The sequence below is a fragment of the Leuciscus leuciscus genome, assembly GCF_965113295.1.
Source record: "Leuciscus leuciscus genome assembly, chromosome: 17".
NCBI classification, from domain to species: Eukaryota; Metazoa; Chordata; class Actinopteri; order Cypriniformes; family Leuciscidae; genus Leuciscus; species Leuciscus leuciscus.
This window is the reverse complement of record NC_138741.1, coordinates 33,031,376-33,054,017: the sequence shown is the minus strand read 5'-3', so window position 1 is coordinate 33,054,017 and position 22,642 is coordinate 33,031,376. Positions and strand designations below refer to the sequence as shown.

Below are 22,642 nucleotides of genomic sequence, written 5' to 3'. Positions count from 1 at the left end.
TACGCAGAATGTAAATGCAGACTAATAGATTACTAGAAAAAATGTTGTATACATTTATTTTTTATTTTTTTAATTCCAATTATTTGTAAAAGTAATGACTTTTTAGTTTAATCTTAAATGCATCGCTGTACATTGCTGTTCTTGTCATGGTGGAGCCTTCGCTACACATTACATCTGCAATTTACTAGAGAACACACACTCATTTCACATACTCAGTGATTTGATTCTTAATTTTCCATCTGACAGTCAAATTAAAATGTGAATTTTTAATAAACTAGTAGCTAAAGATCTGGTAAATGTTGAATTGTCCATCTGATTAATAAAATAAAACTAGACTAAATCCATTAAAATAATTTAAAACAACTGCGAACAACTAATGAATTGATTTTTATCACAACATGTTGTTTATTATGATACATAAATCTAAATTTTAACAATGAAAGTAATATACAGACAGTGATGCATGTGCAACAACAACAACAACGTGTATAGTTCTGATCTATTGTCTTAAAATATAACTTATTCTTGATCATAATATAGTTAGTTTCTATTAATATCGAAGGGTATATGGTTAATAAGTAGCTCTGTTTGACACATTTTGTATCGTAGGTCCCTGCTCCACGTCTCTAGAGTCTCCAACTCTAAGGGGTTCTTGCCCTGAAAAGCGTTGAATACCCCTGGTTTATCACATCACGGCTCTCTGGAATACTTGATTCTGATTGGTCAGTCGCCAACCCAGGTATCTGAAGCTTTTATATAAAACCAAGCTCCAAAAACGACTAATTTCGGATTTTGTCACATTATGACGTAATAGGGCAATGAAAGACAAAGATTCTACATCATCGCATCTTTGGCCCCGCCCACTGACGTGTTGGTGAGATGCAGGATCACTGGACTAAAAATAACATTACCTTCCAAAGGATCCTAATGCTAGGAATGTGCTTATTTATTTTCAACTATGTGAATGTCTCACTTGAGCATTATTTGTTTGTTCGGAGCATTTTCCTGTGGATTCTTTGGTAAATCAGTCGCAATTTCGGTGCAGGCTTTGCAAACAGACTTTTACAATATTGGATCCGTCAGCAATGCCAAACATGTAAGCAACCATGTTAATTCTAATGCCTGATCTGTGACCAGTGATTTCTGGTATGTAATGATTCATGTACAGTCAGATGTTCTTTGTCTCAAATATCGTTTATTGCTGTTTATGCGTCAGTAAATTAAGCCAGTGACTAAATGATCAACTTCACATTATTTCTCTTAGTAGCATGAAAATAGTCAGTTATTTAAAAGGTGATTAAATGATATACAGAAAGCGATCAAAGAACACTTCCTTTACAATCGCTGGAGCTGTCAATCAAACAGCGTGAGTTTATCAGTGACTGAGTTCTGGACTCGCGCCAAAACTCCCGTTATGATCAACGAATCTCTTATTTACATCGTGTTTGCACTGTTAGTTATTATGAAAGCATTCGTTAGTGAGCAGAAATTGAGTTGCAATGACGAGATCACTGCATTCATGCGTTAAACATGTCTGTGATCGGCTACAATGCTCATCACTGCAACCTTTTATGATCTAAAATATAATGCTATAATCAACACTTTTCACGATTAGTTAACCTTGAGAGCTGTAATAGTAAAAACAAGCTAAAAGTATTTGAGGATTACACATGTAATACCAGCTATTTCATATGCAAAGGTAGGAAAAATGCCTTGTATTTCTAAATGATGAGAATCGAAGTAAAATTCATACTAACATTATAAGTAAAGGAAACATTATCACATTTTTTTAAATTATATATTTTTGACATAAATATCTGACTGTGACAATAACTGAGCAAGTTGCAACAGTTAGCAGCTAAATGACACATTTTTGTGCTTTTAGATGCATGCACACATTTCATCTCATGCAATTTTGAGATGAAAGTGTACAACAGCAGCTCACAGTACAACCTTGCATTACAAACTAAAGTGAGTTTGTATCACCTATCCTGCATGGTCCAGAGCACAGGGAGCCCAGGTGTCTTACCTATATGTGCTGTGTGGGCTGTGTTTGGGGTCTTGGCCCAGGGGTTAGTCTCTCGCACAGGCAGCGGGGGCGGCAGCACGGGAGAGTTAGCAGCAGCGGAGACTGTGACGCTAGGCGGCGGGAAGGCAGGAACTGCACCGTTGACTACAGCAGCAGACAGGAGTGACACGACGAGTAGATTAGAGACAGAGCCGGACACAAGCAAGAGTGCTAACACATAGGCATGCACACACACATTAGGGATTGAAAAAAATAGATGATTAGTTCTGCCAGTAGTGAATGTGTTGGGTCTGTACTGATTAGCCTTGGATCACATGAGCTTGTTGTATATATGGTGCAAAAATCCATCTTTCCTCAAACTGCACAACATAAGCTTTTTATTAGTAATGGCTAATGGCTTTTTATTAGTAATGGCTAATGGCTTTTTATTAGTTGAGTAATTTACTAGCTAGTTGTCGATGAGTTAATCCATAGACACAGAGACACACACACACACACACACACACACACACACACACACACACACACACACACACACACACGTACACGTACACGTACACGTACACGTACACGTACAAATTCAGCTTTGCATCACAGGAATAAATGACATTTTAAAAATACATTTAAAAAGAAAACAGTTGTTTTATACTGCTATAATATTTCAACATGTTTATGTGTTAATATATATACACACATATATATATATATATAAAACTGTGAATCCGTAACACACACACACAGATCCACTGAGAGTGTGAGAGTGAGGCTGACCTGGAGCAGCGGGCGACTGCGGTGAGGAGGTGTGTTTGGGCATCGGTGCCGAGGAGAACGGGTCCTCTGGAGGCCCACTGAAGGTGGATGTGATCTGAGTGCACAGAGAGCTGATGCTGTCGCCCTCACCCTCCACCTCCGGCACTGACAAACACACAGCACAACAGTCACTGTCTACAGATCCTCAAACCAACTCACTGCCTTCAAGGCAACAAAACAATACTGTGAAGGCGTCAGGAACAAAGAGAGAAGGAGAAAAAGAGACGGACGTCCAATATTGTAGGGCTGGGTTGAAAATACTGATTTGTCGATTTAATAATAATTTGTAGTGTGTCTCCCATCCTATAATCACAATAAGCTTTGTTAGTTTTGATATGAAATTTTGTGACCTGATCACATTAAACATTTTCTGTTTTCAGTTCAAACGGTGTCATGTTAGCGTCCCCTAAGTTAATAACTAATGATCTTTAAAATGGAAGTGAATCAATCAAACTAACTTTAGCTGGACAATAACTTTATTCTAGAGCTGCTGTAAAGCCAAAACAATGTGTTACTGTAATTTCCTATTATCATTGTAAAGCTGCTTTGAAACAATCTATATATATTATAGCGCTGTATAAATGAAGGTGACTTGACTTGATTGGCACGTGAACTAGGGGTGGGACCAAATATCTGTACAGCAATATATCGTTGTCCTCTGTGCGATACGAGAATCGATTCGCTGGCACCAAATATTGATATTTTAATTAATAAAATAAGGCGCTCTAAATAGATTTGCCTGCTTCCAGCGTCGCTACTTCATGGCTCCTCGAGGTGCCGCTCAACACATGAACGAGGGAAACGTGAACATAAAGTGAGTTAACTAGCCTAAGAAAAAGAGGTTTTCAATGGGATGGCGGACAGCAGTGTGAGTAAAATACTAGATGGCCAAACCACGTTTAAGACCAAAGTCTGGATCCACAAACAAAATCAACAGAGTATGCGATATACAGGAATTGCCTGGTAAAAGTAAAGTACATGGGTAATACCACGAACATGCAAAGCCACTTGCAACGCCATCATCCTGATCTCATTGAAAATGTTTAATTTACAGGCTGAAAAACTTTTTGTGTTGTTTTCTAACAGTTTGGACTTGAATGAAGAGAGAAAACCTGCACTTTTCACAGGCATTTTTGTTTTCATAGTTAGACAGATATTGTGATGTATCCTTATAGGATTTTCTAGCAATTATCGACTATCTGTGATTCCCACCCCTAACGTGAACCCATCATCTCTTCTTCTTTACTACTAGTTACAGCATTAAATAAATATAAATGAAAATCAGAAGAAATGTTGAAAAGAAACAGTACAACTTACTGAAATGTTTCAACCGCAGAAAGACGTCAATAAAACAGCTTGTAAACAATGTCACGGAATGTCACATTTACCTCCGAAAAGCCATTCAATGTCCATAAACCCGTTAGTCAGCTAGAGAAAAATAACCCTACAGAGGAGCATTTTGCTATATATGCACTATAAAGTTATTATAATTAAGTTATTATTATATAAACTGCCTTATGTGTAATTTAAATGTTTGTGTCCAAATCAGTTGTTAACATTATAGAAATGTACTGACTGACAAGAGTCCACTTTATAGTTTACAGCATTAGTTGAGAGAGATTTTTTTTCCTTGAGAAAAATTTACGTACTGTACCTGATATACTGTATATCCAAATGAATCGATATCAAATGAATCAAATTGCAAGCTTGTGAATCGTATCAAATTGTGAAATTTAAGTCAATGCCCAGCTCTACGAAACACAGTAGTCAACATTTGAAGTGGATCAAAACAGTTCATCAAAGTTGTCCTAAGACAAGAACAGGGATTGTTCAAAATTCATGTATAACTTTTGATTTTGATTTGATTCAAAACTTCCAAGGTTTTGATCCTCTTCAAATGTTGACTACTGTAGATACAGTATATAGAAAGCGTACTGATCTGGAAAGGTGATGATCAGAGAAGTTGAAGAGCCTCACCGGTGTTTTTGCTGGGGAAGTCGGACTTGCGCTGCATGGTGGACGGCAGCTCGTTCATGCGCAGGGACATCTGTCGTTTGAAGGGAGAGGTTTTCTGGCTGAGCGCCGGGAAGCCGCGGAACGAGCCCTGGCGAGCGAGAGCCTCCACGGGCGCGTGGCGTCGAGGGATGGCGTGAGGATTGGCGTCCTGAGGGGCCAGTGTGTTCATGGGCAGAGGCGGCGAGGACGACGAGCCATTGGGTCCCGCGAGGGAGACCGCAGGGTTTGAGACGCCCCCAGAGGAGATGCTCAACACACACTCAGAGTCTGAGGAGAGACCAAGACCATTGCCAATTACACCACAACACTACCGTTCAGAAGTTTGGGGTCAGAGTTTGTTGTCTTCTGCTCATCTAGCTGCATTTATTTATTTATTTACTCTCAAATGAATTAAAACATTAGTATAGTGAAATATCATTACAATTTGAAATAACTTTTCTATTTGAATATATTGTCAAATGTAATTTATTCCTGTGATCAAAGCTCAATTTTCAGTCACATGATCCTTTAGAAATCATTCTGATATGCTGATGTGATGCTCAAGAAACATTTCTGATTATCAGTGTGTGAAACAGCTGTGCTGCCTAATGATTTTGTGGAAACCATGATTCATTATTTTAATGATTCTTTGGTGAATAGAACATTTATTTGAAACAGAAATAAAGTGTAACATTATTAATGTCTTTGATTCAGTCACATGATTCATTTAATGTATCCTTGCTGAATAAAAAACATTGACCAAACAAAAAAAGTGACTGACCCCAAATGTTTTTACAGTAGTGTATAGCTGATCATCATAATAGATGTTATTACTGATCCACAAAAAATCTGAATGTGACACCAGCTAGTTAAAAGTCATTGCAAAAATAGTGCAGAAAAGAAAAGGTAAATCTGAGTGCACTTGCTTTGATATTTTATGGCAGTGGATTTCAAATTTTAAAGCTAAGGATCCTCAAATATGGTTCCTCTTCCTTCCTATACTGTTCATTATGAAAGTGAAAGTGAAAGTGACACGTGACGGCCAAGTATGGTAACCCATACTTGGAATTTGACCTCTGCATTTAACCCATCCAAGTTAATGCACACACATTAGGAGCAGAGTAGTGAGTAGTTAACACACACACACTGCAAACGTGGATACACACACCCAGAGCAGCGGGCAGCCTTTGTGTGGCGCCCGGGGAGCGATTAGGGGTTAGGTGCCTTGCTCAAGGGCACCTCAGTCATTTCCCACCGGTTCTGGAATCGAACCAGCAACCTTTGGGTTACCAGTTCAACTCCCTAACCACTAGGCCATGACTGCCCCTAAAAAAGACCCATTACAAATATTATGTGTGACATGTTGTTTCTTAAATTAAGCAATACATTCAATTGGCTTTGTTTATTGTCATTGTCAATGAGCACATTTTTTAAGATATTAAATGGAAAATAAGTACATTTTATTTCATTGAAAGCATATAATGTTTTTCTACCCACTATTAATGTTATATGTATAAACCTATTCATTAAACTGATCAAAAGTTCAAAAGTGACAGTAAAGACATTTACAATCCAGAATTCTATTTAAAATAAATGCTGTTCTTTTGAACTTTCTATTCATCAGTCCTGAAAAATTATATCACAGCATCCACAAAAATCAACATTGATACTAATCATCATATTAGAGTGATTTCTGAAGGATCATGTGACACTGAAGACTGGAGTAATGATGCTGAAAATTCAGCTTTGATCACAGGAATAAATGACATTTTAAAGTATATTCACATAGAAAACAGTTATTTTAAATAGTAATAATATTTCTCAATATTACTGTGCTTTACTGTAATTTTGATCAAATAAAAATATCCTTGGTGAGCAGAAGAGACTTCTTTCAAAAATCTTGTAAAACTTTGTAAACGCATGTACATCCCTTCCCTGAACCAGATGGTCAGTCTCTGAGACGCACCTTTCTTGTTGTCCTGCAGCTGCCGCATGACCTCCTCTCGCTCCGCCTGCTCTGTGGCTGTGGTGACGCGGAACGAGCCCTCCCGTGTGAAGGTGGTGCGGTTGGCATCGAAAGTGGCCGTGACCCCGCACTCTTTCTCCCGCTTCTGTTTGCGCTCCAGACACGCAGCAAACGCACAGCCCACCGCGTGACTCAGACGCTCCCCCTGACAACACCGACCACACAAACCAGTCAAAGCACTTTCTCCAAACCAAATCAAGATGTATCTTAACCAAACTACATTATATTACATTTAATAGTATTCATTTTCACAGCGTAAATATATCTACATATATATATATATATATATATGATTTAATATATATGATTTTGCAGATTTAATGCTGTATTCTAGTTTATATTGTTGTCACTGAAATGGATTTGGTATTTATTCCTGTAATTGTGACTATTTAAATATAAATATTCTATATATCATATATTTAGTATTTACATTTAATTTCATGCTATTTGTACTTTTCATGATATTCATAAAATGTTTAGACACAAAATGTAATCTTCCTAAAAAAATGACAACACAAAGAGCATAATAGTATATGGTTCTCATGAAGATTATGTGCAATTAGCAACATATAGAACCATTCGTTTTTTTCCAGCAACTTGACATGTTGCATTTGAAAGATGACAAATTTGTAAGCTGAGCTCTCATTCTTAGTTTTCCAGACACTGAATTGTATATGAAGAGGCATTAATAAAAAGTAAGGTCATAAGTCTGTGACCATGACCTGTCCCGTGAGAGTATCTGACAGGTGTGAGAGCGCTCACCGAGTCTTTGACGGCCATGAAACAGTGGCAGATCCAGCGGCGTGTGGTCCCATCTCTGCAGATGTAGGAGAACGCATGCTCAAAGTTACGATCCGGCGCACAGAAGGAAACCTTCTCTATTGTCTGGTCTAGAATCAGATCCTGAGAACAAAACAGGCAAAATGCAAGTCATTACAAATGACATCTATATTATGTTTCAGGGTGTTTTCACAGCTGGCTTGTTTGGAGCTTGCTAGTGGCCCATACGCTGAGTTTCCATACATTTTTGTGACGCGCTCCACAAACGTCCCGGATAGGAAACCAGTGGCGTCCTGTTTGTTTTCTTAATTTCACTAACGCACAATGTTTTGTCACGACAGCTACAGATGAAGCCACAATAAGCCAGTGGAACAAAAATGTCAATCCATCTTGACGGATGAAGCAGAGGAATCTCTGACCAATAAGAGGACGTTTTACGCACATGTGACTTGTATAAACACATTTTGGTACGCTTTGAAATGTTGCCTTGTGAAAAAACTAACCAAACCAAGAAGAAAATGCAACATTGTAACACATTAAGCAAGCAAATGTATTTATATAGTAATTTTCCAAACAAATCAATGCAGTTCAAAGTGCTTTACAGGCAAAAAAACAATAGATACAATGGATAGTAGACCCATTAAAATACAAGAATAAGAATAAAGTTTATAAGGATTAACTATAAAAGGCATAAAATATCAAAAAATTTAGAAAAACACATGAAATATATAAAAAGTATTATAATATATTACAGGCCAGACTAAAGAAATATGTTTTAATTTAGACTATTTTTAGCACGTCGTACTTCCTCTGGAAGGTGTTTCGAGACGCGAGGAGCACAGCATCACCGGATATTTTTAGTTCTACTTAGTGGTATTATTATAAGAAAAGAATCCGAGGATCTGAGGATTACAGGTTCATTTACTGCAAGCATTTTTGAAAGATAGTCTGGAGCAAATCCATGCAATGCCTTTAGAAATGAAGCCCCTTTTTCAGAACAAAGCAAACGATCTACAGGTCTGCAAACAGCCAGTGTTCATCAGTCATACATCAGTTTATCTGCAGTCACACTGTAATCAGGGACTCAAACTCATCAGGGGTGAAAAGAAGAGAAAAAAACACATGAAAAACGTTTAAATATCAGCTTTAAAATGTGGATTTAAGTTTGATTTTTATTTTATACAATTTTAAAACGACTTACTCCTGTACTGTAAAGCAGAAGGGAGAGCTTCTCTTTTGTTGACAACAGATTTATAAACAATTATAATTTTTGTAATTTCTGCTTTTGTAGAAATCTGCATCAGTAAAAGACTGTACATTTCAAAAGTCAGTTAGTGTCTTTAATTTCTTCATTACGTCTGTGCAGTGATCACTGATCAGCGCTTGCTTTGTTAATGCTTGAGGAGACTGCTGTATTATTATTATAATGCATAAACCTCACAAAAAAACAAACTGAACTGTGGTTATCCTCTTGACATGTTTGTCAGATGGTTTCATACGCATAGGCCTTCATGCAGTGATGAGCAATGACTGGCTCACACCAGCAGGCGGCAGATGAATATGATAAGTGTGCATGAAGATAGGAGAACTGCTTCATTCACCTAGACCTCATATTGACCCAAACCTCTTCCATGTAACACACACACACACACACACACACACACACACACACACACACACACACACACACACACACACACACACACACACACACACACAAGACATTTTGAAGAGATGCTCTTTTCTGTGCATTTTCAATGAATGGTATCAAAGAATTAAAGGATGCAAGAGCATTATAAAAAGTATAACTACTGGTCAGTATATTTAAAGTCCCCCTGTAGTCAATAATGTTATCCCTTTAAACTCTTCTGATCAACAAAATGACATATTTAAAAGTTTTTTCCTTAACGTCATGCCTTAAAATATATTCAATGTAACTCTACACACTTGCCTCATTTAGTATACTAAGTTCTATGAATATGCAAATGAGCCCCGCCTCCACTCACTCACACAGCTCAGAGATCCACTGGTTGACGATCACACGTTGATCTGATTGGTTACAAGGTAGTTTGTGACGGTTTCAAACCGTGTTTTTGAGACTGTCTTTGGTTCACTGCAGTTTTAAGGAGAAAATACTCAGCAATGGTGTCGACTTATGAATTTACACATGGTTTGTCTTAAAGCATATTAAAAACACCATAATAGACATATAAACAACATGCATTAAAAGCTGACTTTTCACCACAGGGGGACTTTAATGTCTTCTAAAGCCATACAGGTGAAACTCAAAAAATTTGAATATCGTGCAAAAGGTCATTTTATTTCAGTAGTTCAACCTAAAAGGTGAAACTAATATATTATATAGACTCATTACATGCAAAGTGAGATATTTCAAGCCTTTATTTGTTATAATTTTGATGATTATTGCTTACAGCTTATGCAAACCCTAAATTCAAAATCTTTGAATTTTTTTTTTTTCATAAGCTGTAAGGCATAATCATCAAAATTATAACAAATAAAGGCTTGAAATATCTCACTTTGCATGCAATGAGTCTATATAATATATTAGTTTCACCTTTTAAGTTGAATTACTGAAATAAATGAACTTCTGCACGATATTCAAATTTTTCGAGTTTCACCTGTAGGCTACATACAGTTTTTTTTAATAAATATTTTATTTTGAATTTTAAAAAGTATGGTTTTAGTTTTAGTTAACTATACTAATCCAGATGTGCACGAGCTCTCATTGTTAAGTTGACACGAGTTCATGAAAAAACCCTTCTTCTGAATTGCATCTTTTCATTTAATTGGCTGGTCTGATTCACAAAACCAGTTTGGATGATTTCCTTAAAATGGAATAGTGACTGCAGTGACGATGATCATCTGTACTGTGGGATCTGGTGGATCATCTCAGGTCAGTGTGAAGTCCTTCAGTACCTTTGTCTTGTCATCTACGACCCTCAGGCCATCTGCAGACACCCAGAGCACGGCTCGCACGGCCTTCTTACCCGCCTGTGTGGACACACACAACACACACACAATGAGAGATGGAGGGAAAAGAGAGACTTTCGAAGAGAAGAGAGTTGATTTTCCCACAAGTTCCCCTTGTTGAGGCCCTTCACCCTCCTCGACTTTCACACAAATGTACTTTCATCTACCAACAACACCTGAAAATAGAGAAAAGTTAAAAACATTGAGTTTTGAGAAGGTTACAGCAGTGTTAGAAGAAGCAGGCATGTTGGCGTAAACCAGAAGGAAAGAACAGAAGATAAGCATTCAAACACACACACATCCTGATTCGGGGGAGCTGTGTGTTCACACTTACCGAAGTGCAGAAATTAGCTCTTTCTCACACACACACACACACACATTTTCATTACATGAAAGGAAGCAAATAAGTTGTGTAACTCAGTTTGCCCCTTTGCACACACTCTTCTATTGCTCCAGGCGTGTTTTAGGAGCAAACTAATCTATCAGTGGGGAAAAAAGTGGACACACATTCACACATGTTTGAGCCACAAACACACACTATGCAAGTACACAAACACAGAGCTGAATGCTTGAGCAAGGCACTGCCATCGTGCAATACTTCTTAGTTGCTGTGGCGGTAAAAGACCTCAGCACTGTGACTGATTAATCCACACTCATCGCTGCTCTGGACCTCTCGGATTTGATTGGTTCAAATCAACAGTAGCGGCGTTTCCATTACAGATTTGAGCAAAACTTTTGCGATGTTTTCTAAATGTCGGTAAAAAACTATTGCGAAATGACGGCATTTCCATTAACCGATGTTATGCGACTAAAACGCCATTTGTTCCTCTCGTGATAAGTCCTTCCCAAAAATCATGGCAATGGATGTTGGTAGGTTTATGCATAGATATCCATATAAGGCTAGATGTCTTAAGGCGGAGTCTCGAACGGCATCACCGGCGGCCATCTTGTCACAGGGAAGCTTTCTGGCGAGCTCTGTGGTACCTGATGCAGGGCTGCCAACTTTCACGCATTGAGCGTGAGACTCACGCAATTGACACTTTTCACACGCTCTCACGCCACACATCCATTTTCTCACGCACAGAAAAATTGCGGAGCAAAGAGGTACTTTTAATATTAATCTAATTATCAGCTCTTAGATTCCGTCAATTTTACTACGAAATTCAGACAAAAATACGTTTGGCGCTTGTAAATGTGACGTGACAGATCGCTGAGCGCCTCCTCAGTTCAAGTGCACGTGAACCGATCATCTGTTACTTTTTTATTTAAAGATGCAGTACAACTTACCGAAAGTATACATAATATCGACCAATTAGTGTTTTTCAACCACGGAAAGAGGTCAATATATAATAGCAGGAGAACAATTATGTCACAAAACTTTTGCGATATTTTCTAAATGTCGATAAAAAACTATTGCGAAATGATGGCGTTTCCATTAACCCATGTTATGCGACTAAAACGCCATTTGTTCCTCTCACGATAAGTCCTTCCCAAAAATCATGGCAACGGATGTTGGTAGGTTTATGTATTTCCCAGTATTACTCCTTTATGGAAGGAGACGTAGGTGTGTATCCAAGCTTTAATGGCAAGGAAAAACCCTCATACTCGTGAGCTGCACATATGAGGTGTTTCTCCCTCATATCTGCTTCAAGGTCTTGATAAATTGTGGCATTTCTTTGTTGTTTAGGATCCAGTATCCCCGTAATACTTTTATCTTTTATGATTTTAATGAAAAACTCTCTCATCTTCTGTCCAAACACACCGCTCCATCTACGTCAGGTGACCTGTAAATGCGCAAAAACTGTTTCCATTGCAATTTTGCAAAATATTCCTTTTACGAATAGCCTGAAAAACCTCCTCATGCGAGCGGAAACACTTTTTTGCGATATATGTGAGTTTATGTGAAATTGACGTGTTTCCATTGGGCGCATTTTCATTTCGCAATTTCCATTCAAAAATTACATTTAAAAAGACGAGTTGATTTTATTTCTATCCCATGTTCTCTCTCCCCTTCTTGTACATGATTTTTTATGTTTTATATGACAATAAAATAAAATAAACATGTCTGTGTTTATGTATTTTAATTTATTTTAATAATTACAAAATACTGTAATTGTTATGGAATTATTGTTATATTTTACATTGTTGTATTTTCTAATAAAACTCAGCACTATTTTACTCTATGTTAAAATTTTCATTCACATTATTGATTTTAAAAACTATCGGGCAAAAAAAAAATCGGAAAAAATATTTTCATTATCAGTATCCGCAAAATCCACAATCGGTCAACGTCTACTCAAAGGATGGCAATGTTTATTTCCAGTGTCTGTGACTTTAACTAACTAGCTCAGCAAGATTCTCTTCCATCGTGCCTGTATAGATAAACTGAAAGAGAAAACTGACTGCAGCATCTACTTGTGTTTCAATAACGACTGAAATTGCACATAATTCTGAAGCAACAACATATGAAATCGAGCTTGCGTTGATGTACTTGCACAGAGTGTATTTGGGACTGTACATAAATGCACACAGCAGAACTTACTTTTGCAAAGAAGCCCTTGAAGAACTTTCTGTCCTGGAATGGAGGGTTGGTAAAGGGATGTTGGTGGGAGGAAAAGGCAGGAGAGGGTTACAAATGAACTGAGACACAATGTCCTGTGAGTGCGTGTCGGGGCGGACTAGGGGCTGGTGGTTTAGGGGCTTTCGATGGTTAAGAAAGTATGGAGAGGATAAGAGGGGGAGATCACACCTCTAGCTCACCAATCAGGAGTCAGACTCACCACGTGTGAAGTTTAAGGTTGATGTTATTGGTGCTGTTACAGGTCTAGTATTATTACTCCACTAAGTGAGTTTGATTATTTCAGTGTTCTTGAAGGCATAGTTGACACGCAATGAAAAATGTGTCATTTACTCACTTAGGCTCTTTTTCATTCAGCGAAAGTGAATGTGGACCAATGCTGTTGAGCTACAAAAATGAGAAATCGTAAAAGTAGACCATAAGGCTGCGACTAACAGTTTTTTCTCAATCGATTAATCTATAGATTTATTTTTTCCCAATTTATCTAACAATTAACGAATATCGAACCTCTCTCAGTTATAATATGAAGTGTTACTTCAATGGCTAGTGCTGACTGTCATCGGAAATGCACATATTTATTTTCAAAATTATGATCACATCATAATTTGAAATAAACAAAATTTTAGTTTAATCTAAACTAAATAAAAAAATACATTTTTGTTTAGTTTCATAGGTCTATATGTGCATAAACAGCTTACAACTCACGCCAAAGAGCAATAAAGCTGATCAAATGTAAAAAAAGAAATGTCTCAAATGAGAACAATCGTGATTATAACTTTAGCAAAATAATTATGATTAGTTTAACCATGATCTTGCAGCCCTAAGAGTCACACTGATTACTTTTATGGTGCTTTTTACTGTTTTCTGGAGATCAACAGCTTTTGTTTCCAGTCAATTTCTTTGTATGGAAAAGAGCAGCATGAACAAATTAGTAAATATCTCCTTTTGTGTTTCACATAAGAAATTTTTTTTTTTTTTGAAGTGAGAGTGAGTAAATCATGACAGATTTGACCTTGTTTGGTGTGAACTAATCCTCTAAACAAAATCATGTTATCATGTTAGTGATGGCAGCAGCTTTGAGCAAGTAGTTCATTAGGATTGCTTCTGATGACCTCGAGGGTTTCCATCAGAAGAGCCACAGGGACAGAACTGATCTCGTCTCCGGTGTTCACTGATCCCATACACACATCCCAGATGTGAGAGGAAGAGAATCCCTCTTTGGCCACATACACACTAGAGCTATAACTGTTAACTAAAACCAATTAAAAAAAGTGAAATTAGGGATGAAACGGTCACAGGTTTCCTAAAACTCCTGGCGGTTTGCATTACTATTTTAATATTTGAATTATCATTAAAACCGTATTTGATTCCCGTGATTTGAAAACCTTATGGTCAATTATGTCCAGCATTAAACAAAGTAAAGCAACAGCATGCAGCTTAGGTTTCATTGTGTGTGAAAACATGGCAGAAGGCAGTCAAGTTTTACAACCTCTACAAACTTTTACAATCTTTACAGTCGAGTGCGGCGTGATTATAAAAATGTATGAATGAATGAATGAATGGAATGGAATGGGAACTGACTGTCTTCCTCTTATGTCTGTGTAGTGCCTAATAAAGTAGTGTTTATAAGTGCACAGGGACACAGCTCTATTTCTGCTGTTCAGTAAGCGCCACCTACTGTCAGAGAGGGGGCTTTTTTTTATTCTGCCCGTGAAAATTGGGCTGGATTTGTATGCAAAGTTGTACATTTTAACCGATTGATGGAAAATAATCTGATGTGCATTCTAAAGTCTAAACATTTTCATATAACAAGGTATCTAGAATTATTTACAGAGCAGATAAAATACCTTTAATCCTTTATCATTTTGACTCATCGCTTTTCTTAAAAAACGATTTAAAGGCTTTATCGTTTTGTAAATTTTATTTGAACATGTCGTAGATAAACGTTATGTTGTAAGCATTTTATTCACCTCAAATACGGCCGTTGTTGTCAATATTATTATTTTAATGTTTATGCGAACTAAAAGCACATTGTGCTGCTAATTTTATTTATTATTTGTTGGTTTTCAATATAAAATGTGGCGAAATTATTTCAGCTTTGGGTATTGGTACTTTTTGAACATTTCCAGCACATTTTTAACAATACTTTGATAATACTGATAACCATGATAATTTTGGTCACTATAATCGTGATATAAAATCTTCATACGGTTTAATCTCTACTTAAATAAAATAAATGCTATCTGAATGAAAATAAAATCTGAAAAAGAGCTATTTGTCACACAGTACAGGCCAAAAGTTTGGAAACATTACTATTTTTAATGTTTGTGAAAGAAGTTTCTTCTGCTCATCAAGCCTGCATTTATTTAATCAAAAATACAGATTTTTCTTTTTTTAAATTATCATTTATTTCTGTGATGCAAAGCTGAATTTCAGCATCATTACTCCAGTCTATCACATGATCCTTTAGAAATCATTCTAATATTCTGATTTATTATGAGTGTTGGAAACAGTTCTGCTGCCTAATATATTTGATGAATAAAAAAGGTTAAAAAGAACTGCATTTATTCAAAATAAAAAAATATTTTCTAATAATATAAATCTTCTTTACTGTCACTTTTGATCAATTTAACACATCCTTGCTGAATAAAAGTATTGATTTATTTAAAAAAAAAAAAAAAATGACTGACCCCAAATTACTGACCAGTAGTGTATATTGTTGTTACAAAAGATTCACAGGATCATGTGATAGACTGGATGTCACATGTGACACTGAAGACTGGAGTAATGATCCTGAAAATTCAGCTTTGCATCACAGAAATAAATGATAATTTAAAGTATAATAAATTGAAAACCAATTATCATAAATTGTAATAATAATCACAATATTATTATTTTTTCTGTATTTTTGATTAAATAAATGCAGGCTTGATGAGCAGAAGAAACTTCTTTCAAAAACATTAAAAATAGCAATGTTTCCAAACTTCTGGCCTGTACTGTATATATTAACAAAATGAACTAATAAATAATTATAGACACATAAAAAAATAATATATGTACTAGTAACTGGTAAATAACAAAATTAGTAAAACAAACTGATTTTATTTTTATTTTATAACACTGATACACATGCATTTGAATTCCTGTTCTCTACAGAGTTTGGTTATTTATAGATATGCCAACTACATCTACAACTGTATTCATAAACGGCTTGCATCATGTTTCTTGTTTACAGATGCGCGACTCATACGTTGCAGTGGTTCTCATCAATAGTGGAGAAGAAGCACCGACTGCTGTATTATGAATATGCATGTGGACTGTTAACCGCATCAGTGCATCCGACATTCCCTAAACTTTGCCGTGTGTATGTGGCCTTTGTGAAACAAGAAGTGCACCGTTCGCCAGGTCTAAGACTCACTTCCTCATCTACACTGACCTCATGTCCCTTAACTGAGGTTTGGATTTCAGTTCAAGTAATCGTGACCACCATAACCATTATACTGTATACTGACCCCACATCTTCAGTTAAGGGCACAGAGAGTTTCACAGAAAGAGGTGGAGGTTACATGTTGCGGAAAGTTAAAAAGTTATGGTTATGCTGAAGAGCGTGTCACACGTTCATACACAGCCATAGAAGGAAAGCAATGCTCATTGGGTTAGAAAAGAAGGTTTAAGGGGTGAGAGAGGATCAAGACGCTCTTAATGGCTCATGAGAACAAACCTGCTTAGAAAAAGAGAACATCATAATGCATTCACATCAAAACATATGCAAACAGATGATGGAGGAGGGCTGGAGTTTCATGGGTAATAACGTCCGCACTGACGCTAGAGATATTGAGCAGAGAACATGCAGACTGTAGACAGACATGAATACAAGATCTGGACATACATAGAAACAGGAAACACTAAAGGAAAGAAACATTTACTGAAATCTGCATTTCCACTGTTTTGAGGACAGTTGTCATAACAGTTACTACATAACCAGACCACGAACATTATTGGTTAGCTCTGAGAATACACTGTCCGGCCAAAAACAAAAGTTGCTGTTTGGACTCAAAGTCAAATACTTGAGAGTTTATGACTGGATCATTATTGTAATTATTATTATGTTTCAAGCATGTTTTATGTTTGGCAACAGTTCTTCTAATCCTAATTGATGGAGTGAGTAGCTTTTCATTTCTTAAACAACGATGTAGGAAACACATCATGGCCATATTCCAGAAGGACAATGTCAAGATTCATGAGGCTCAGAGTGTGAAAGAATGGTTGTAATGAGCATGAAGAATCATTTTCACACATGAAACTCACAAATGAGTCCAGGGGCCGGTTTCACAAAGATAGACTTTGACTATGGCTTAGATATAGTAGATAGTCAGACTTCAGATAGACATCTAAATCAGACCGTTGCACAAAGCACTTAAGACTCTGACTACACTGCAATGCATTCTGGGTAAATTAAGACACTTTTCAAAAAAACAAAAAACATGGTGGATCGAGTAAGCGCATTCAACCGCTCATTGCAGTTTACCCCAGCGGATAATATGGGTTTGTTGGAGGAGTTCAACCGTTACAAGGACATTTTACTTGGGAAATTTAGCGGAGAATGTAGTAACAAGAAGAAATGTTTAAATTATGAGCCATTTTCCCTTTTCTTTTGGCTGTTTGTAATGTAACTGATTGTTACTGCTGGTTGCCAAGGTAACAGAGTCTTAGACCTAAGTTAGCCTGGGGTAAGGTGTCTAATTTTTTTGGTCTAAATTAAGTCAGTCTTTATTTTTGTGAAACAGTCTAACTTGCATTAGACTAGACTATGAGCTAATTTTAGACTCGTCTAACACTATAGACCCCTCTAAAATAGCTTTGTGAAACCGGCCCCAGACCTTAAATTCATTGAAAGTCTTTGGGATGTGCTGGAGTAGACTTTACAGAGTCGTGACTCTTGCATTGTCAATACTAGATCTTGACCAAAAATGTGTGCACCTCTTGATGGAAATGACATCACAACATTTATTTCCATCAAGGTCTGCAGAAAACAGGAGGTAACAAGGTATTTTACAACAGGAGAGAAAACGAGCGCCAACATGAATGGCTTAATCATTGAACAGAAAGGGTGCGTCTGATGGCATAACGCTAATGTCCTTCCCCTGAATTCCAGCTTCCAGAGGTCAAAGATCATCAGCAAACACAAACAGAGGGGCTAGAATCAGTGCGGAAGTGTGTGCTTGCTCTCATTCTTCTGAAACCTGAAGGTTAAACTCGGGATAAGAGTTCTGTTACAAAAGCCTAGCAAGACAGAGCCTCACGACAAGCCATCAACCCGCTTCCAACACAAAAGATCAAATCGAAGGACTTATCGCTTCATATATATATATATATATATGCCAATACCAACCTAGAACATGTGAAATATTTTCCCAATTAAAATTAGACAAGCTCCAAGCATTTGCACTTTTAAAAAGCAAGTGAAAACATAACTTAAGCGTTTGAGCTTGAAGTCTCTTAAGTAATTACATACAATTATTTTAATATAGTCTATAAAATTCATATAATTTGATTAATATAGTCACCAAATGCAGACATTAGGGACATTATAGGGATTAGACCTTCACATGCCAGACACAAGCCTTCATATATGTGAAGCAAGTTTATCATCATGAATGAGAGCGCCGTCTGGAGGATGTTGGGTGCAGCAAACACAGTAATGATAAACAACAAACACAAGTGGATGACATTAATAAAGATGAGCCTCTGCAGAGAGACATGGACTTCCTGGACACGGGTGGCAGGCTTCCAGGGAGAGGAAATCACATTACGGGTTAGAAAACAGTCCTCACACACACAGATCCTGCCACTTCTCCTTTTAAAGCCACTTGATTTTGTGCTCCGGGTTACAGTGATGGTAACTTAATTAGTGTTGATTAGTTGAGGAGATAATAAGGTTTGGACTGTCTAGCTGCCTCTTTAAATCTTGTGTTATGTTAACAGGCATAACACTCAGACTAGGGCTGCAAGATTATTTGAAATTAAACCGAAATGGCAATACGGTGCCTGCAAAGGCTGTGATTAAATGATATAAATATATGTATTGCGTGTTTCATAGTGAAGCGCTGCACTGTGTTCATTTGCGCGCGAGCAGTTCATGACCCGCTGGTGTTTTCAGCGTCTCAGAGCGACTCGGTTCCACACTAACTCAATGTCTGCATCTGCTCTGAGTTTGAGTCACTTCAACAAGCATTTAAGAACAAAACATGCACCAAACATCATCACATACTTGTAATGAGAAGTGCTTATAAAAAAAATAACTTTTCTCTTTTGTAATGTCTCTCAGCCATCTCTCTTCAAATCGTCCTCTTGCTCACTCTCTCATGAGTGGACATGCCCCTCACTGCTGATAGGCTCACTCTCCCACCTCCCTCACCATGAGTGGACACGCCCTCTACTGCTGATTAGCTCACTCTCTCTCCTACCCTATCATGAGTGGACACGGCCTCTACTGCTGATTGGCTCACTCTCTCTCCTCCCCCATCATGAGTGGACACGCCTCCTACTGCTGACTGGCTCACTCTCCCTCCTCCCCCATCATGAGTGGACACGGCCTCTACTGCTGATTGGCTCACTCTCTCTCCTCCCCCATCATGAGTGGACACGCCTCCTACTGCTGATAGGCTCACTCTCCCACCTCCCTCACCATGAGTGGACACGCCCTCTACTGCTGATTAGCTCACTCTCTCTCCTACCCCATCATGAGTGGACACGCCTTCTACTGCTGATTGGCTTACTCTCTCTCCTACCCCATCATGAGTGGACACGCCCTCTACTGCTGATTGGCTCACTCTCTCTCCTACCCCATCATGAGTGGACACGCCCTCTACTGCTGATTGGCTTACTCTCTCTCCCACCCCATCATGAGTGGACACGCCCTCTACTGCTGATAGGCTCACTCTCCCACCTCCCTAACCATGAGTGGACACGCCCTCTACTGCTGATTGGCTCACTCTCCCTCTCCCTCCTCCCTCATCATGAGTTGACACGCCCTCTACTGCTGATTAGCTCACTCTCTCTCCTACCCCATCATGACTGGACACGCCCCCTACTGCTGATTGGCTCACTCTCTCTCCTCCCCCATCATGAGTGGACAAACCCCTACTGCTGATTGGCTCACTCTCTCTCCTCCCCCATCATGAGTGGACACGCCCTCTACTGCTGATTGGCTCACTCTCCCTCTCATCATGAGTGGACACGTCCTCTACTGCTGATTGGCTCACTCTCTCTCCTCTCCCATCATGAGTGGACACGCCCTCTACTGCTGATAGGCTCACTCTCCATCCTCCCTCGATTGGCTCACTCTCCCTCCTCTCTTCCATCATGAGTGGACAAGCCCTCTACTGCTGATTGGCTCTCTCCCTCCTCCCCCATCATGAGTCGACACGCCCTCTACTGCTGATTGGCTCACTCTCCTTCCTCCCCCATCATGAGTGGAAACGCCCCCTACTGCTGATTGGCTCACTCTCTCTCCTCCTCATTATGAGTGGACACGCCTCCTACTGCTGATTGGCCACAAGTGTGTTGTGGTGCTCACTCCGATCCACTTTCAACAGCGTTTTTTCAGAAATCGCTTACTGAACCTTTCATTTAGCAATTTTAGTCAGAATATGGGGATTTTAAAAACATGAGAAGAGTAAATGACACAATTTTCATTCCTAGTTGAACTCTTCCTTTTATTACTCTCTGTGAAAGCAGCCGTATGAGAGACTACGGCAGAATTCCCAGACGAGTGGGAGTTTATTCACAGAGCAAGCAGACATCTGTGAACTCTGAACCTTCGTTTCTATTGACCGCATTGAAAAAAGCAAGATCTTTTCTTTGACAGACTTTGTGAAATTCAATGTAAGAAAAAAAAAAAAGTATTTAAGGAGTGTGAGAAAGAGACTAGTTCTATAAACCTCACAGAAAAGGATGGCCCTCGACAAGCAGCCCTCATCCTCCGACCTGAAGCACTAATGTGAAATGTCATTAAACAGAAGGTCAGACTGAGAAGATACGCAATTACTCAGAGCAAGCCGTCAGGTGGAAAGTGACAAACATCACGACTATTTTCCCCTGAGCTTAATCTGGGCGGAGGCGTCTGAGGCCTTGCCAATGCGGGAAATAGACACACAGTGGATTTCCTTTTCCCTGAAGAATGGAATGTCTTCCGCTGGACGCTGCCGAGACCGGAAACTCACGCCTGTCCTTCTCCTGGTGGATTGTGTGCTTACGTGCTGCGGTTTGGGGAAAGCATAAGATACCTGTTCTGCGGACTCGGTGCTGGAGCTGGTGCCCAATGTGGAAGCATTCGGGATAATGTGTTTACAAAACAAGTCACGAAACCACATCACTCCCATTCAAATCAACAATGCTGTACACTGGCCTATTTTTGTTTTGCTGGCAAGTTACTTCAGCCCTACTTAGTTCTTTCAGTTAGTCTGTAATTTAATTATTTTATTTTGCAAATGTGACGCTCATGATGACACTAATGCTAAATTGAACTGTTTTGAATGTTAAATATGTTACCAAAACTGGAAAAACTCGTAAACAAAGACTATTGTGGCAGGATTGTGGGCAGGTTATGAGGTAACGCAACACCCTCGCTCAGCAGTCGAGCCAGTGGAAATGCAGATGATTCAGACGGTTTGGGAGAGCGATACAGGGCTTTACAGCGATTACTTTACTGTACGATTATTGGCTAAAAACTTATATATACAAGAAAAGTTTGGGGTCAGTAAGATGTTTTACTGTTTTTGTTTTAAAGTCTCTTCTGCTCACCAAGGCTGCATTTATTTAAGAGAAAACATACAGTAAAAACAGTAATTGTGAAATATTATTACAATTTAAAATAATGGTCAAACAAAAAATATTCTTTAAAATGTAAATTTATTTCTGTGATCAAAACTGAATTTTTAGCATCATTACTCCAGTCTTCAGTGTCACACGATCCTTCAGAAATCATTCTGATATGCTGATTTGATGCTCAAGAAAATTTCTGATTATTATCAATGTTGAAAACTTAAAAAACGATAACCTTTTTCACAAAAATCATTAAGGATTGTTTTAAGAATTTTCAAAAGAATGGCATTCATTTAAAACACAATATTTTTGCAACGATGTAAAAGTCTACCGTCACTTCTCTATTTAATTCATCCTTACTGAATCAAAGTAAAACTTTTTTTAATGTTTAAAAACTTAAAAACTAAGCAATTGTTTCACACTAGTCTTATGTTAACATGAATGATATTTAATTCTTGCAGATATACTTGTCTTAAATAATGTTTATTTTAAAGTCCCCCTTGTATCCATTAAAACTCATCTTTGATCACCAAAAATGACATATTTAAAAGTTTTTTCCTTTAAAAAACATTCTTCATGCCTTAAAATATCTTGAATGTAACTCTGC

The 22,642-nt window shown here is 38.0% G+C and overlaps 1 protein-coding gene across 3 annotated transcripts in view; it reads right to left on the bottom strand.

Annotated features, from left to right (window-relative positions):
* The window catches only part of numb (NUMB endocytic adaptor protein), a 69,783-nt gene that overhangs the window by 4,897 nt on the left and 42,244 nt on the right, over positions 1-22,642 (bottom strand). Inside the window, exons 4-10 of one of the 3 annotated variants that reach the window (XM_082143485.1) lie at positions 13,174-13,206; positions 10,578-10,652; positions 7,623-7,763; positions 6,801-7,005; positions 4,817-5,122; positions 2,801-2,944; positions 2,030-2,173 (exon numbers count right to left, since the gene is read on the bottom strand). In XM_082143485.1, the coding sequence (XP_081999611.1) occupies positions 2,030-2,173; positions 2,801-2,944; positions 4,817-5,122; positions 6,801-7,005; positions 7,623-7,763; positions 10,578-10,652; positions 13,174-13,206 (1,048 nt within the window). The remainder of the gene's footprint in view (positions 1-2,029; positions 2,174-2,800; positions 2,945-4,816; positions 5,123-6,800; positions 7,006-7,622; positions 7,764-10,577; positions 10,653-13,173; positions 13,207-22,642) is intronic. The other 2 variants (XM_082143487.1, XM_082143486.1) reach the window with 2 other exon arrangements.